General features: G+C 43.0%; 1 protein-coding gene across 1 annotated transcript in view; it reads left to right on the forward strand.

Annotated features, from left to right (window-relative positions):
• Positions 1-7,073, forward strand: part of KCNB1 (potassium voltage-gated channel subfamily B member 1) — a 209,066-nt gene extending 201,993 nt beyond the window's left edge. Inside the window, exon 2 of the mRNA XM_019539559.1 lies at positions 2,272-7,073. Coding sequence (XP_019395104.1) covers positions 2,272-4,296 — 2,025 coding nt within the window. The 3' untranslated portion in view covers positions 4,297-7,073. The remainder of the gene's footprint in view (positions 1-2,271) is intronic.
• Positions 7,074-18,932: the final 11,859 nt, after the last annotated feature.

Here is an 18,932-nt window from a genome sequence, read left to right on the forward strand (position 1 = left end):
AACAATCCATCGCTATGAGAAACAGCATCTCAGATTCTCTGTCAGTTGTAGGGCTTCCTACAAATAAGTTTAAAATAAAATGCACTGAGTTTCTGAAAGCAAAAAATGAAGGTATGCAACATTTATGACTGTATAAAACAGATATTGGGGGGGAGGAGGTGGGGAGAGGCAGCTCTGTTATAAAATACGAAGCTTATAATGAGAATAGATTAATTCAAGTCTGTACCATTTCCTGTTTGAATAGTCAGTGGTCCAGGAACAGATCAGCTTTCTTTTTCTAATTCAGCCATTTTCTCTTTCTCAATGAAATTTCTGTCCCAAGATTGAGGGTCTAATGGATGCTTTGCCTTTTGGAAGTTGGAACTGACTGCTCTAACCTTCTCATTGCTGTGTAATTTCATTTGATTTGGATTAAGAACATTTTGGAATGCTGTAATGTGGTGTAAGTCTTGGGAGGAAAATAGCATTAGCAGAGCTCATCCATGTTTCAGTCCTGAGTGGTGAGGGTACGCAACCAGGATCTAGAGTCCCTTCATCCAGCGGGGGTTTCAGTCTGGTTCTCTTCAAATGCCAAGTACAGCATGCTAACCACTGTGTCACAGGTTAGGAATACGTCACATGTATTCAGCATCCCATGTTTCAAAATGGCAGTGGGGGTGCTTTAACTAAAACTCATTGAACAAGCTTTTCTGAAACAGGATGATGAACACATGTGATGTTGCAGAGTTTTAATTACAGTGGCTGTCCAAGAGCTGCTCTAATTAAAACACCCCTCTCCGCCAACACTCTAGAGTATGTGTATAGACACCTAGGCCACATCCAGATGTGTATGGATGTTTGGTTCTCCGGGGACAAGTAGTGGCGGCACACCTTGTGCCACCACTACTTGTCCCCAGGGAACACTCATGCCATGCATGTTTTGGTGCATGGCAAGTTGCTCTGGGTGGGGTAGGGGAGACAGGGGCCAGCACTGTGCTGGCCCCAGCAGCCTTACTTGGGGGCCTGGGGGCCTCCCAGGGCTGCACCACAGCAATTCTGCCGCACGGAGCCTGGCTGGCAGCGGAGCGTGGCTCCAGGTGGCCCAGCTCCACTTTTCAGCAGCACGCGCTGGCTGAGCATACGTTGCTCCAAATTTTTTTTTTCCTGCAGGTTTTTTTGATGGATATCCAGGGGTCAAAAAGCCCCACAGAAAAAAAACTTGCATAGACACACTTGGGAAGCATGCCCTTGCAGCATGGAGAACAACAGACTGTGTGGTATATGGTGCTGCAAGCGTGTTCGCAGCACCACATACTGCATGACCATGCTCATCTGTTTGAGTCCCTGGAGTCTCTTAGATATATCAGCTTAAGTGTTAGGCAGGTCAGGCATGACTCACAGCTGCATGAGATTATCATGCAGTGGACAAAAGTAACAGAGAGCAGTAAGGAGGGGAAGTTTCTGTCCCACTGGGAACAAGGGTCCAGGCTAAATCCAGGGCCTGCACTGTTCGAGAACAGCATCCAACTCAGTGAGCTCAACACTCTCTACCTCTTTCTCTTTTGTCCTTCCAGTGCAATATATCAATCTGCTTCTCTTGACTGATCATTGGCCCCACTTCAAAAGGAAAGATGGAGGGCCTGGGTGATTCTGGTTAGAGCACTGTGACTGGAAGTTAATAAGCAATACTGTAGTGTAACTTGGGGTTGGTGAGTCTGATATCAGCCCTGGACATTCACTTACAGGGGGCACCAGAATGGTGGATCCCCAGGGAGTCAGTGGTGCTATACCAACAGCCCTGCACCCCAGCTGTAGCACCAGCAGCAACAGCTGGGGCCAGGCAGGCCGCTGTGTCAGTAGCAGCTGGCAACTGAGTCTCTGGAGCAGGTACGACCCGCACCCCCCACACACAACCCCTTCTCTCTAGTGTTCAGGACCTTTTCCCCCTCCCCTTTGCCCCCAGCCACCACCAGGATTTTGCTGAGGGTGCAAAACCTGCCAATTTTGCTTCAAACTCCCTAAAAAACTGGGAGGGTGCTGCTGTTCATGGTTTCTTGTCCAGCTACAAGTTTATGAATTATGGCTTGGGATGCATTTTAACTTGGGTTATAGACATAATACACCTTAAACCAGTGCATGGTCCTCTTCAGAATGTACTCCTACTGCATAACTAAAAGCAAAATCAGGCTTAAAACATTTCAGTGATAACATCCAATAATATGTAATTGATGATGATAAAAGCAGAGCATATATCATACACTGAACTAACTAGTTTCTCTCTCTCTCTCGCAGATTTTGGCAATCATTTCCATCATGTTCATTGTATTATCTACAATTGCCTTGTCACTTAACACACTTCCTGAACTACAAGGCATGGATGAATTTGGACAAACCACCGATAATCCTCAGCTTGCCCATGTGGAGGCAGTATGCATTGCATGGTTTACAATGGAATACCTCTTGCGGTTCCTCTCCTCGCCTAAGAAATGGAAGTTTTTCAAAGGCCCACTGAACGCTATTGATTTGCTAGCTATTTTACCCTACTACGTCACTATCTTCCTTACAGAATCAAACAAAAGTGTACTTCAGTTCCAAAATGTACGACGGGTGGTTCAGATATTTCGGATCATGAGGATACTCCGAATTCTAAAGCTTGCCAGGCACTCGACTGGTTTACAATCCTTAGGATTTACACTGAGGAGGAGCTATAATGAGCTTGGATTACTCATCTTGTTTTTGGCCATGGGCATTATGATCTTTTCCAGCTTAGTGTTTTTTGCAGAAAAAGATGAAGATGATACAAAATTCAAAAGCATCCCAGCTTCCTTCTGGTGGGCAACTATCACCATGACAACAGTAGGCTATGGAGACATCTACCCCAAAACTCTTTTAGGTAAAATAGTAGGAGGGTTGTGCTGCATTGCTGGAGTACTTGTGATTGCTCTTCCAATCCCAATCATTGTCAATAACTTCTCTGAGTTCTACAAAGAGCAGAAGAGGCAGGAGAAAGCTATCAAGCGCAGAGAAGCACTCGAAAGAGCAAAAAGAAATGGCAGCATTGTCTCCATGAATATGAAGGATGCTTTTGCCCGCAGTATAGAACTGATGGACATTGTGGTAGAAAAGAACGGTGAAGGTGTAAGCAAAAAGGATAAAGTTCAGGACAATCACTTATCTCCCAACAAGTGGAAATGGACCAAGAGAACTCTCTCAGAAACTAGCTCTAGTAAATCTTTTGAAACAAAGGAACAAGGATCTCCAGAAAAAGCTCGGTCCTCTTCTAGTCCCCAACATCTGAATGTCCAGCAGTTGGAGGACATGTACAATAAAATGGCAAAGGCTCAGTCACAGCCAAATCTCAACACTAAAGAGTCAGGTCAGCCTGGAAAGCCAATGGAAGAGCTAGAAATGGAAACTGTTCCTGGCCCTACAGTCCCTCTGCTGACAACCCGCGCAGACGGGATCATTGACATGAGGAGCATGTCAAGTATTGACAGTTTTATAAGCTGTGCTGCAGAATTTCCTGACTCTGGGAGGTTCTCCCATAGCCCACTTCCCTGCAAAGGTGGTGTTAATCCGATTCAGGAGCAAGTCAGGCCAGAGGGGAGTGGGGCCAGGTTTATAGAGACAAATCCCAATGCTGAAGGCAGCCACCACTCTTCTTTTTTCATAGAAAGTCCTAAAGGGTCCATCCAAGCCAGTATTCCTTTAAAACTGAGATCTCTGAAAGTCAACTTTATGGAAGAGGACACCAGCACATTAGTACCAGCATCAAATGTACTGAGAATATACCCAGATCCTTTCAAGAACAGGGGAGTTGCTGCTGCTGCTGGAGATAGCTCCCTACTCTCTGATCGATCATTAGTGAGTCCAGAAACCTCCATCTATACTACTGCAAGTGCTAGAACACCCCCAAAGTCTCCAGAGAAGCAGACAGCAATAGCTTTCAACTTCCATGATGCCAGCATACACAAATACATAGATGCTGACACTGATGACGAAGGTCAGTTGCTTTATGACTCAAGCCCTCCCAAAGGCCTCCCAGGAAACATAAGCCCCAAGTACAGTGTTACAAACAGTGGTTATCTAAAGCAAAAGGATAACATTTATAGAACAGAGAAGAACCATCTAGGGGCTGCTGCTTTACCCACCTCGCCTAAGTTGATAGGGCAAAACTGCATTTACTCCATGGAAGGTATTACTGGAAAAAGCCAGGGAAATCAGGAGACTGTCAGACTAGAAAATCACATTTCACCAGAGGTCCATGTATTACCTGGTGGTGGAGGACACACTAACATACGTGATCAAAGCATCTGATGTGTGCTCCCCAAAAAAACTTGTTGAAAGTTAAAAGGAATGTCTTTACACTCAACACAAAAAAAGAGCTTCTGCATGGCATGAACTTTGACTGAAACAAGCCACCTGTTTCTAAAAGTCTAGGAGGAGGTCCAGTGTGGGTTTGTGAAAATGTCCTTCTCTGGAACAGCTATACTAACATTGCCCAAACTCATGCTACCAATGTCAGTCAAAATAAGGACTACAAATCTTGATTACACATCAGTCTCCTTTCATGTCCTCCACTGAAGCCAGTGTGACCAAATATACATCCAATCCCCTTGTACGATGGATCTCCTTTTGGAAATGTTAACATCTGATTTGCATTGCTTCTGTAAAGGAGGGCAAAGCAGCCAGATTTGAACTCTGGAACAAATTACTGGGGTCGGTATAAAGTTAGCAGAAATGCAACACTCGCTGCTTCAGAGCAGCTGTTCCAAATATTCCCTTCCACAGCTTCCTCTCTGATGGATACTATGCCGAAAGGTAACAGGGAACACTCTCACTATGGGGAAAAATCAAACCATTTAAAACAATGGCGGTCTAGAGAATTAAATTATTAAAATGCTCTCTGTGTGTTTATACAAGATGATAGTACAAGATACTGTAGGACCTGAAGTTTTATTTTGAAATATCAGCAGGGTGAGTTGCACCACTTGTATCTAATTTAAAACATCCCCCCCACTGGAACATAGTGAAACCCGTGGCTAAAACCAGTACTTACTTTAGGGCTATAATATGGCCCTAGAATAAACAACAGCCCACGCTGGGAGAGTGTGAAGGAGCCATGCAGAAGGAGAAATCTCCAGAGGCATTTTGGTTGACTCTGCCAGAGTTCCTCCACGGTGCTGGGGGACAGTACACTTACACGAGAGCTCAGCCCTGTTACTGGGTTTAGCATGCTCTTGCTTACTGTTCCACTACCCCAGGTCGGCTGTCCTGTGCGGAAGGGTGGGGCCTGTGCCCCTGCCTCGCTTGGAGAGTCCAAGCATAGTGACAGCCCTAGGTTGTACAGTGCTTGTGTTGTGGCCAGCCCCTGTACAGGAGGGCAAGGAATGGCAGGGATGGCTCCTTGGGCTCCTCCCACTGCCGCTTGCACTCTCATGCAAGGGTCACCTACCTTGGAGAGTCAGAGAGGAGCTGGTCAGTCGGAAGCGTTTTGCACTCAAGCCGTGTCAAATGAAAAGATATGCAAGTGTTAAACAAATATGCAAAAAGAGGGATTGCTGAATTCTGAACCACCGGCCTAGGTGTGCTCTCGCTTGTAATGATGCAAATCAGCAGCGACTCCTCAGAAACCAAATGGAGTTATGCACGCGCAAAATGGAAGCAAGTCAGAGAAGAATCAGGTCCAGAATTTTAAATATCATTCAATCAGTTTTTTAGAATTGACCATTTTAAACAAAAACACAACTAGCTGCCACCAGCCTAGGTTTTGGGTTTTTTTTTTTTAAATATTGTCCTTTGAATACAAGTTGCATCAAATTGTGTAGGAAATTAATTTTTGTTTGGTTTTTAATATTTAAAAGTAAAAGCACTTTATGTTGACTTTTTTTTCCTTCACAAAGGTGGAACAACAAAACAGAGTGCATCTATATAGAGAGAAAGAGAGAGAGAGAAAGAATCTAGCACTTTAAACAAGCACTATCTTAATTTGTGCCTCCTGTCATGAATGTGCTTTGTTACACGTCTGTAACAAACCACAATCCGTCTTGTGATTACTGTGATGGTAACCATTTTATGTTGCGTCTGTTTTACTGTACAAGTAAATTGTAAATAACTTAGTCAATAAGCGTTTCGTACATATTTATGAGTACCTGCTGGGCTGTGTAACTACTTGCATGCAACAGGTCTTGGTACGTAAACATAAAGCGTAACTTTTTATAAAGAATACATTATGTGTTGAGGAAGCCCATGAACCACCTGTGTCTGGTGCATTCTGTTCCTTTCTCTTGTGAAATAGCCGTTGATTAGTCCTGAACGTAACGAATGGTCTGTCCATCCAAGCTGTACAACACTTCTGTCTGTGATCAGTAAGAGTGAGTGCAGCATGTGCAGACAAAAGCAATAAGCACATGTATGTTTTAAGGAATCATTATGGGTTGTAAGTATAGTTTTTTAGATCTCTCCTTGGCACAATACTGTACACATGCAGGGATCCATATGTGCTGCAGTTATCTTGATAATTCCCCTAGGGAATTGGGGTACTTTCTTTTACTTGCTTGTACCTGTTAATTTCCTTGAGTAAGGAGTAAAAACCGAGTAATAATTGCAGACCTCATTCCATGCAAAGAGTTACACAGGTGGTACTCAAGCTAAATAAAAAGTACCTGTACTCACAAAAGCATCTTCAGAGAACCTAGATAGGGCCAATTCTTGAGGGTCCTTAGCTTTTGTTCTGTCCTTACTCAGTCAAAACACCCATTAATTTGAACAGGAATTTTGCCTGATTAAGGATTTCAGGCTATGGCCTGTAGTAAATACAAGTGTACTTAGGGGAACTATTGTATTGCTGAGATACTTGTTAAGATTGAGTAATTATTAGAAAGTAAAGTGACTTTCCAGCAGATAAGCTTTAAATATTCATTTATTCTATGGGCTCTTAGACCATAGAGTGGTAATGAGACATTTTAAAGACAACAGTCTTAACATAATCTCTATGTTTCAGTAATCAATCAGTCATGTCTGCCATCAGCACAAATGTAAAAAAAAAATAAATTTTAAAAATTTTTAAAAAATCAGGGAAAAATAACTTTTTTTGATAAAGTAAATAATAGTGGTTTCCAATTTAAATATTTTTAGAGCTGATGCTTTCATGTGGAAAAAGTCATATTTTACATATCAGGAAAGTGGACATTTAAATATAGCCATATAGTGTAGTATTTTCCAGACCTTCATTCAAATTGATATACCAGTATTTGGTTTAGAGATGGCACTGACAAAAATGTACAGATCAATAATTTCATCATTTTTTACCAATAATCAACTGGTGCAACTCTCCTTGTAACCAAAGGCCCTCTCTCTGCCTTGTGTGATCAGTATGACACACACCTTATATCATCAGTTTAGTCTTACCTTTAAAGTAGCATTTTATGGAGTCACTTTTGAAAGCCAAGTTCAAAAGTATCACTAAAAAAATCTACCTTTTCAGTCTTAATAGCCAAAGTCCTATAGATTTCTTATAGAAAGAGATTATTTTAAAGTTAAGCATATAATATGCTTAAAGAGCATTTCTTTCTTATGTGTGTGAAGAAGTAGCTCAGATTTGTGCCCAGTTTAAAAATATATATAATTAACTTATTTTAGTGAAATAAAGTTGGAATAAGAAGTACCCATATATGTGCCCATAGCACATATATATATTGTGTAAGCACTGGGAAATCTACTCTCAAATGAAAAGCTAAGCTAGAGTAAGTCTGTACTCATTACAAAAGAAAGGGCAGTGCTTTGAAAAAAACATTTTCAACTAACCAAATCCTATAGGTATTTAAAGGACAGTTTCTTTTTGCAATTCATTTGCTACACATTTCCCTGACATTATAAAACTGGGTGACGGGATGGGACAGGATGGGAATATGCGGTATCTCTTCCATCAGGCTAAAGTCTGCAGTTCAGTCACTAACATCGAGCAACCTGTACTGTGTGCTATGTGTCAAGCAAGCTGGGAGAGGGCTGTCTACCGCTGCAGAGGACACTATATCTGAAAGACCATGTATGCGTGATGTCTGGAGTTCTTGCTTGTAACTCAATAAATCTAATTTTTTTTCCTTTCAATATAAATATATAAATATATATTTATGTGTGGAAAGAATGGGTGCAGTTTTTTCAATGAGGAGGCAAAGATCCTTTGACTTTTAGCTTTGTACAAAAGAAAACAGAAGTAACTTATTGTAGTAGATTTCTCAGTGCCTTTTCCAAGACAACTTCACCTAAGCACACTTAAGGAAAAAGAAAAACAGTCTCTCCTGTGAAACCCACATTTGATGAGAGGTTCAAGAATCTATAACGTAGAAGAAGAAAAAAGAAAACCACTGGAACGCACATTCCCTTTCTGAACATGCTGTGTGTCAAAGGCCAGGGGAATATTAGTCTGTGCACGTCACGCAGAAACAAATCCAATGGGGTTGGTTTCTTTGGCAACTATGGCTGTGATAAACTGTAGCCTTTTCTTCCCTTGCAGCTAATAAGAAAAACATTTCTAAGGAAAACAGTATTCTCTTCTGTAAAATTGTAATGTATTGTTAATATTTGTACCTATTGTATATTTATGTCTTCACAGAATTATGACTGGTACAGTTTATAGTAAATAACAGGGGTATTTAAAACTCATTACAAAAGACAAGGTTTCTAAAGCCAGGTTCTCTCTCTGTTGATAAATTCCACATAAATGTTATCTATGATAGTTTTGAACACCTCATTTTAAGCAAACAGTAGATTTACTAAGTAAGGTAATGCAACAGTGGAAACTGTATGGCATTTATGTTGTACTGCATAGCTCAGACAGTCAACAAAATGGGGAGTTTGAGCTTCCCAGACTACTCCAAGATTAGTTAAAATGAGATATTTAAGAAAAACTCTCAGATTTTAATCAATCATTAAGCTTATGGTAACCAAAAGGGACAAAGCATTATTTTAGATTGCTTTAGAATCACCCAGTCGGGGAGAATATGGCTTTAAATAGTTCTTGATTAAAGTACAGATGTTCTAGTTACCTCTGTACCTTCTGTTTGCCATTGTGTTGGCTCTATAAGTATCTGATGTATTAGAAAGTCATGTGACTTTCATGCATTCCAGAGTAGTCTATTTTTCTGTTCAGATTCAAAAAATTATATATATGAAATATAAATATATATCTGTATTTTTAGCAAATTTATAATAGGGCAATCAAGTCAAATTTCTTCTTTTTGTATTACAGAATAATATATTAGAGGCTTTATGGTTGTCCACTTAACATAGCTGATTTCCTGACCTCTCTTTTTTTTTTTTTGTTATGTTTCTGTTCTGAAAAACACCTGCAACATCCCTCCTGGAAGTGCGTCCACCAAAAGTCATAGAGTCTGTCTGATGTTGTCGCATTTTTGTATTCTTCTCTTTGTGATACACAAAAATGACAAGGGACTGACTGGCTGTGGGAACTAAGATGTTTCTTCTTAGAAAAAGAGAGGCTGGGTAGAGGATGATCTCAGCTCCACTGGTGTAAACTTAGAGGAATTCTGTTGACTTCAACTCTTAACCGCAGCCTTTGGCTTCAGTGGAGTTTTTCCAGATTTACGCTAATTGAACTAGGTGAGATCAGAATCTTGCCCAGTATGTTGAAGGAACTAAATCTGGCAACTTCATTGTCATAAAAATTACTAATGGAGTCAACCGCAAAAGTTTGAGAGAGGGAGTGAGGCAAACATCATAACCAAAACTTCAGGCTCTAGTCCAAGGCAAAGACCTGATGATGCATTCTTTATTCAAGTGAAGTTCCCAGTGAAGCCTGAAGCCCAAATGGGAGTTTTGCCTGTGTAAAGCCTGAAGGGTCAAGCAATTCTTCTGTATTTTGGTATTTCTACATTCAGTCCTAGGCAAATCCAGGAAAGGGAGGGAAAATTGGGGGAATTAAATCCTGAATTTACAAATTTCAGAAAGGTATTGGATTTGGATTCCATAAGGGCAAAGGTTCATCCGGGTACTTATTTCTTCATGATCATTTTGCTGCTGTCTAATTATAATGAAATTGAAATACATGAGATAAATGCATGCCCTTGATATATACCATCTCATGGCCTTTGAAGTTAATGAGGAGTTTTGCTGGCTAAGAACTGCACAATAAGTTTTAAAATTTGGCCCTAAATTTATATACAAGTATTTCCTTTTCAATTAGTTCAAATATTTAAAAAATGAGGTGACTATTTGTACATTGGCAATTTCTTCCCAGAGATGAAAGTCTGGCACAGTTCCCATCTGTTAGCCCAACTCCACATTTATATAGCGATAGACTCTTTGAAGAATTTTCCTATATGCCTGCAGCCCTAGAGAGCCAGCCTGAACCAAGACTTATTATGAAGTATATACATGTTAAAGTATATGATAATCAGCAGTCACAGTATGAGCAGTCTTGCAATATAGCCAGCAAACATTAGTTTGCATGCAGTTATGTGTTATTAAGATCCATCAACCACATGAGGCCATGAAAACAAATGAAAGAATGGGCATGTCTTATTTCTGAAAGGCAGCTGCACCTACGGCCAGCCAATTCGGATGTCGTTGGACATCTGATATCAAAGACCATACAAGATACTGTCAAAAGGCCCTTTACAATATTTGGTTCCTCAACATGTTGGGCAAGTCCAGACAAGCGTGCATGTGCAATGTTCAGGACGCAGACCCATCTGCAGTGCCACACACCACAAGTACCACACATGCAGGCATTCTTCCTGCTCCTAATTTGCAGTGCAGGGGCAGTTTTTGACACCGGGAGATCACAGCGTCAAAAAACCCATACCTGAAAAAACCAGAGTGGCACATGTGGCGGCAGCGTGCACCACTCAAAACTAGAGCCTGCCTGGGCAGAGCCATACTTCAGCTGCCAGCCAGGCTCCCTACTGCCAGATTGCTGCTGCTGGAGCCCTGGGAGGAGCCCAGATGAGGCTGCTGGGGCCAGCCCAGGTGCTGGCCCCAGCCTCCCTTACCCTACCCAGGGCAACTTGCCATGTGCCAGGGACATTCCCCCCACACACATTGTGCTGCTGCTACTTGTCCCCCAGAAAAAGCACATGCACACTCATCTGGACACACCCATTATGGGCAAAACTCATCACTGATGTAAGTTGCACCTGTTTACCCCAAGGTTACATTTGACCTCTCCCATGTTAAGAAATAAAACTTCCAAATGCCAACTCTCTTATTAAAGAAGAGATATTTGTTTTCCAGTATGTATGATATTGCCATATGCTAATATGATATATGCCCTTAAAGAAATGTTACTTTTCTGCAAGGCAAAGGAAACCTGCTGAAAACTAAAAGTTCATATTCAAGATGCATATCCCCTTTGTTGCTGGTGTTACCTAAGCCACCAATAAGTGTCCTTTGACACCAATGGTAGGGTGCCACAACTGTTCATAACTGTAAATACTCAGAATTTTGCTTTGCTTGATTCTGGCTTCGTCGCACATTAGTCTTCAGCTTAAAAATGAAAACTTGTCATTTTTGTTTTTAAATAGAAGTTAATACTTTTGATGTTCTGTAGGTCTGAGCAAAGATTAACATTCAAAATGCAAAAGGGACCCTTAAAATATTACAGCTCTGCTACACTTACAAGAAGACAAAATTCTATTTGGACTCAAAGCGAAGGCCCACCGCAATGAGATCTTTTTGAGATGCCAGTTAGCCAAATTCACTTTACAATCCAAACTCTTTGGTGATGTAAAGTAGTAAAGGTCCATTGAAGTCAATGTACCCATACCTATTTACATCCCTGCAGAATTTGGCCCTATATTTTTAAAACCTAAAGGCTTTATGTAATCTCAGGGACAGAAGACATCTGTCCATGCATCTGCTTGAAAACCAGAGGGGTGGGGGAAATGAAAAGCAGTAGTAATCAGATGAAAGCATGTGAATGGAGGTAATACTCCATGAAAGGGAATGACAATCATTTCATTAAGATGTGTTTATTTATAATCAATCCACATCATTTCTATCTAAGTAAGCTAGATCAAAAACCTAGGGTAGAATACCAGCCCTGATAATATCCATGGGGAAACTCACATTGAACTCAGGGGGATCAGAAGTCTACCCCTCATTTTTTAAACTTACCAGAACCTTGAAAAAAGACAATGGATTTGTCAAAGCACCTACGCACAGATATTTTAAACGATTATGTTTGACTGTGCCACACTGCCACACCTTTTAGCCTCCTTGATAATTTGCAATTAAGACTATTTCAGGACACATCAGTTCTGATCTGTACTCAGTATTTCATGGTCATTGTGCAGTATTTCAATTAAGATCTATCTCCAGTCACATCATTTAGTTCTTAAGTCCTTTTATTTCTGTTTCTGAAATATTAACTTCACTTCCCCTCATTTGACCAATGACTTTTTTTTTTGAAATCACAATCCTGCTGGCTTGAGGTACAGGTATAGGGCACTTTTGAGCCCTTTGTGATCATTGGTGCACATAGTTCTTTACACAATGAAACATTCCCCACTGGTGTGTTTTGGGGGCAGTCTCCATGTTGCTTTGAATTTTGAAGCCATGACACCTGAATCTGAAAGGCCTGCCACAGCTTCTAAACCACCCACATCTTTCTCTCTTGTTGTGTTTTAATGTTATTTTATTAGTTTAGCACTTTGAGTAGATTTTGAGTCACTGCACCAAACTTTAACGTGGAAGAGTCCTGCTTTTTAAATCAATCAGTGAAGCAGTTCTTAAATGGGGAGAAAAACCTAAAGATGCATTACTATGTATGCCCTCAAGGACATACCAGCATGTCGGAACAAACTTGTGACCATTTAGGGAAATCACATATCTGTCACTAAGCTGCTTATCACGGCAACTAGGAACTTCATGGAGCCAATGGTAATAGCACGTACACCCTCCTACTTCAAAAGCACAGGCTCTGTCACCCTCTGTTAGCTATTAACAGGCAGGGCCTATAACCCACGAATAGTTCTGATTGATTGTATGCTTCAGAGGGCAGACATGGGCCTACATGCTAGCCAGCATGGTAGGCCATGTCTACACTGCAAAACTATTATGCGTGGCAGCAGCGTGTTCAAACATGCCATGCGGCTTCACACAGGCTGCCTCCAGAAGCACGTAGCCATGTTCAAGCAATGCTGAAGGTTGATTAATCAGCCTGTGGGAGGGCTAATGGGTACTGTCATTCAGCCCACTCATTGCAATGGGCAAACATGGCTACATTGCTTCTGTCAGTTTAGGAGGCACCCTGCTCAGAGAAGCACAGGGCATTTTAGGGCATCATTGCCAGGCATGGAAAGCTTTCAGTCTAAATGTGGCCTTGGAGAAATAAAAGCAACACAAGGCAAGAAAAAAGCGTGAAATGTAATAGGAAAGAAAAAACTAGAACTATGTCCTGTGGCTCTCCAGGCTGCCTTGGATGGGATTATTAATGTGTCTGGAAAACGACGTTATTGTGAACCCAGACTGAAAAAAGGCAGAAAATGCAAGACCTCTTTCTCACCTGCCTTGTACCTTTTTGGATTTTTTTCTATGTGTGCAAAGCACAGGACATGGTGAATCTGGCCTAACATTATTACATACGCACACATGCACACGCTCGCTGAAAGGATATGAATATCCTCCTGGCCTGGCTGGTTCTACACAGCTAAGCTCTCCATTCGATCAGATTTTGTGAAAGTAAAGAGCAGTGCATCAGAAAATGTTTTCTCACCATTTGAGCACTTATCAACACCCTAATGTTTTGGGGCAATTGTAATTCCATTAGTCATCTAGTAGTGTACTTAGTCTTACATTTTTTGTAACTTTAATTTAGTCCTTGTTGAAGTTTATTGATCTCTCCAGTTGTTTCCATAAAAAATAATTTAAAAACAAATTTAAAAAAAAATCAATGTCTTTATATGCATGTAGTGGTATGAAACTGTGATCAATGTGTGACATTCAGAAACTGTACTGTCTTGTAAAATATGTCCAAATGTCTAAGGATTTTAAAGCAATGGTCCCTTACTACAGACTACGGAAATAAATAAAAAGCTATGAATAAAACTGAGACTTGACTTGGTTGGTTTCATTGTACTGAGCTGTGTAATACTGAAAAAACTAATTGATTGGAACTGAGTTTTGTTCAATGTCATAGCAATTGATAGTAGGTTTTAGGCGCACACTATATTCCCATATCTAGGATATGGGGCAGGGAAGCACTTAAGCACATACACAACTTCAAGCAGGTACCGTATTTCACAGTGTATAAGTTGACCCCCAAGTTTTTTTTATCAAAAAAGCTAAGTGTTTCATATATCCAATGTAAAAGTTGATTTTCACTTTGATCTTTGTTATGTGAAAAGGGATCAGACCCTTGTATGCTGGTGGGCTCTAGGGAAGTTGGATTGGCTCAGTCAGCACCCAGTCCACCAACAGCTCGCCCCCTGGCTGCGGGGGGGCAGGCTCCTCTGGACCCCTCACTGCTTCTGCCTTCAGCAGGCTCCTGCGGTTGGCAGGACACCTGGCACTGCCCAGGAAGGGGCTGCCTTGTCCCAAAGGCAATACAGAAGGAGAGGCTAGGGGTGTTGGGCAGAGCCAGGTGTTGGGCAGGGCAGCCCTTCTGACAAGGCAGCTCTTTCCCAGGTGGTGCCAGGCATCCTGCCAGCCACAGAAGCCTGCTGAAGGCAAAGTGGTGCAGAGCCTGATGCTGCTTTCAGTGGAGCCTACCCACCCCTCAACATCTCCCGTGGCCAGGGGGCGAGCTGATGGCAGGCTAGGCAGTCCCTGAGCTGCAGGGGGGGCCAGTTCTTCCCTCCATGATGGTAGCACCCCCCTGGGCCTGGCCAGGCAGGCTGCTAGCTGGCTGGGTGCTGCCCAAGCTCCCAGGGGCCTGATCTAACTTCCTGATCCAAGTTCCAGATACAGTATATAGGTCACGGTAGAAATGTAAGGGTAAAATTTTTGTGCTCAAACCTCAACTTATACGTTGTGAAATATGGTATTTAAATCAGATTAACTTAATACATGAAGTTAATAGGACTGTGCAAAGCTTCAGTAGCCAATTTGACTTGGAGGAGATTCAGCCTGATTTGACAGCCAAATCTCCGAATTGAATTGGGAGACCAAATAAAAGCTCTGAATTGAATTGGAAGCCTCCAAATCAATTCGGAAAGGATTCGGTGCCAATTTGGAGATTTAGCCACAGACTAAACAGGCAGCAGTCCTCGAGGACGCTAGATACAGCTGCCTCCAGCTGGTAAGTCTGGTGTGGTGGGTGGAGTGGGGACAGAAGGTGGGGGGGCAGCTGGAGGCTCCGCCCACCTCACAGAGGACAGTGGAGCGGGAGTTATGGGGGGGCTGCAGCCACCCTAAAATTCCCCATAACCCATACCGCTGGCCCCACTCCAATCTGAGTGCATGCTCCTGCCCCCATGCCCTGCTGCTGCTCACCCAGCAAGGGAGAAGCCGTGACTTATCCAGGAGGCACAGGGAGGCTGGGCAAGCGGTGGGAGGGTATAGCCCTCATTCCCAGTGCCTTCCACCGCCTGTCTGGAGCACAGCCCGGCCCAGCCTGCCCTGTGCAGATCCAGGGGCACATGCCCACTCCCATGCCCTCCTGAAGCGGTGATGCACAGCAGCGCACAGTGGTAGCAGCCCCCCTCTCCGAGTCCTGCACCCAGGGCCATCCCTGGGGGGTGCGAATCAGGGTGATTGCCCTGGGCCCTGCGCTCTGGGGGGCCCCTGGGTGATTGCCTTGGACTCTGCCGCTAGTGCGCACTGCCAGCTCCAGCTACTCACCACCCCCACTCCTCTCCCGCTCTGCCAGCTCTGGCTACACACCCCTAGGGATGGCTCTGCCCACACCCCCACTTCCCTCACTGTAGGGGCATTGATCTGCCCCCGCCCACCACGTCTTTCCTCCCTCCTCTGCCCACTATAACAAACTTATCAGCTGGAGGTAGCTGTGTCCAGCATCCCTGAGGACTGTTGCCTGTTTAGTCTATGGCCAAATCTCTGGATCGGCATCAAATCTTTGGATCCAAATCGGCCAAATTGAATCGGGACAGTGATTCAAATCACCAAATTGAATCACTGTCCCTCTGACTGGCCAAATCCAAATCTGAATCAAATACTTGCCGCTTCACACAGGCCTAGAAATTAATCATCTGCTTCAAAAGCCGACTCGTATGAGGATGCTTTTTTTTTTTTTTTTTTTCAATCTAGGCCTAAGTACTTCAGAACACTAAAATGAAATATGCATTGACCTAATTTAGTCAAATTCAACTTCATGAAATAGAACATTTCCCAAGCAACTATAGAGTAGAAATATATTCAGACTGCAGACTTGAATCCATGCAATAAGAGCCCTGGCATTTTTAAGCCAAGACTTGCAGAACTTGTCAACATTCTCTTTGCTTTAGCTTTCTGTCTAAATAGTCTGAGCACGGGAACTCCTGAATTCTAACCCAGGCTCCATAACTGATTTGTTAATTGGCCCTTTTCTATAGCTCACCTGCCCTGCTCCCCAGCCATCAGTAAAATGGAAATAATGCCGGTATAACAGGGTATTGTGAGGGTGGATTACTTAATTTGTCAAATCTTTTGTACATCAGAAATGTCTTTTCTATCCTAGTTAAAGCCAATTTACAGAAAATATTCTTTGTTTTATATGAATTTTCCAGACCACAACTTTGCCAGACCTGTTACACTGTATGTCAACGGGTTGACATAAAACAACTTTAAAGAGGCCATATGGAAAAAAGGTGCTGCAGTTGTTACACAGGCAGTTGTTCTAAGCTTTCAAAAAGGTTTAATTTAGGGCTCACTGAGCACAGCTGTGAGACACTAAATGTGCTGTAGACTAATTCTACTGTGCATTAATTAGCACATCATGGCAAAAGCTGATGTGCAGTAGGTTTAGTTTACTACACATTAGGGCTGTGCGAAGCTTCAGGTGCCAATTCGATTTGTAAGAGATTTGGCCCGATTCGGCGGCTGAATCTCCAAATCAAATCAGGAGACCAATAAAAAGGTTCAAATTGATTCAAAGCCTCTGAATTGATTTGAAAAGATTCAGAGAGCTTCAGAGATTTGAGCAGTCCCAGCTTGCTACTGCAGGGAACTGGACCTGTGCTGGTAAGTAGGGGGCTGGAGGAGGGGAGAGGGGACCATGGGGGGGGACCCCCTGGTAAATGCTGGAGCTGGACTCCTTTGCTGGTAAGTAGGGGGTGGAGGAGCAGGAGCTGGATAAGGGGGGAGGAGGCCAGGGGGGACTCCTGCCAGGCCCCAGCCCCTGCCTGCTCCCCCAGCCTCCTGAGTGCCCTCCGACCCCCACTCGCTCTCCCAGCCCCTGTCCCACATGGCTGCCCTGCCCGCCCCAGCTCCTGGTTCTTTAAAAGGAAAACAAAAAGGCCCCGCACTCACCAGTTGCTGCAGCAACTGCCAGGGCCTCTGAGGGCTCATGGCAGAGCCCCCCATGCAGTGCAAGGCATTGGGGGGCGGTGGGGATTGCCCCCCAACCAGGCAAGAGACGGTGAGTTTCAGGTTTGTTTTTTGTTTTTTTAAAGAGCAGGGAGCTGGGGCCAAGCAGGGCAGCCATTGACAGGGCTGGGAAAGCAGGCAGGGCATGTGGCCTGTCCAATTTGGAGATTCAGCTGATTGAGCAGTGGCTCTGAATCCAGAGCAAATACTAGCTGCTTCACACAGGCCTACTGCACATTAGCATTAGAAAAAAACCACATGTCAGTGCTAGATTATGACACATTAAGTTAGCACCTGTTATTACAGGTACTAAACTTAACGCACCGTAATTACGGCGCATTAATGATTGTGTAGCAAAGGGACTTATTTTTAAGGACAGCTTCCATCCTTAAATAGAGCAAGGCAATATACAAAGTGGTGAGTTAGACTCTGGTAGTTCATTGACTAAATACAGACACAGCAACCATTATGTGCTTAACAATAGCTCAGCCATTGTCTCAGGCACTGGCACTAAGAAAAGGAACATTGCCAAAGAGGGAGAAAAAATGTGATTTTCCAATTCTACAGCTGTTCCAATGCACATTGCAGACCTCATACGTACTAATGGAAGGCAGCCACTTCTTCCCTTTCTCCATATCTGTCAAATATCCACTTTGTGCTCCCCCAAGCTTATTCTTCAGGCAATCCCTCCCTCCCCTTTTTCTCATTAATAATGCCATTACCTCACCATTTCTGACTAGTTGTCACATCTTGTGTCTGCCATGTCTTATTTAGACTGTAGAATCTTCCAAGTAGGAAAAAGAGTCTCTTTCTACAACTGTAAATTATCAGGGACTCCTACACTGCAACAGAAATTAATGTTAATAAAATGTCTGAAGCAGAAAACAACTACCACTGATTGCTCAGTGCAAGAAAAGGCCGTTTGGGTTACTGACACTGGAAATTTCAACGCAGAATACCTGCTCTTACTGAGGGGGATGTCTACAGAGCAAATCAAAGATGAGATTGTAGTATGTGGCATGGGCTTTAGCACATGAAAGCAACAAAAGGTCCTTAAAAAGTTCTTCCTGCTTCCACACCTCTTCCTGCTGTTACTGGAACCATAGAGAGTAAACCAGGAATGGTGTACTAAAAGATGCTAGTCAGTCATACCTTTATTTTTCTGTGTAGGCATTGAGGGTACAGTGGTCTGTAGAAACTTCTGAGCTAGCTCTTTGCCCAGCTTATTAGCATGGGTGTAGCAATGTACAAACATAGCTAACATTGCTTCTGGCTTGGACATTCAATCTCTGCACAGAACCGTGTAGTTTTACCCTGACTGAAGTTAATGTCTAGACAGTAGGGCTGTGCGAAGCTTTGAGTGCTGATTCAATTTGGAGGAGATTCGGCTCGTTTCAGTGGCCGAATATCCAAATCCAAATCAAAGGTTCGAATTGATTCAAAGCTCTCTGAATCTTCCCCCTGCCAGC

The sequence above is a fragment of the Crocodylus porosus genome, unplaced genomic scaffold (genome assembly GCF_001723895.1).
Source record: "Crocodylus porosus isolate Cpor-Errol unplaced genomic scaffold, CroPor_comp1, whole genome shotgun sequence".
Taxonomy (NCBI): Eukaryota; Metazoa; Chordata; order Crocodylia; family Crocodylidae; genus Crocodylus; species Crocodylus porosus.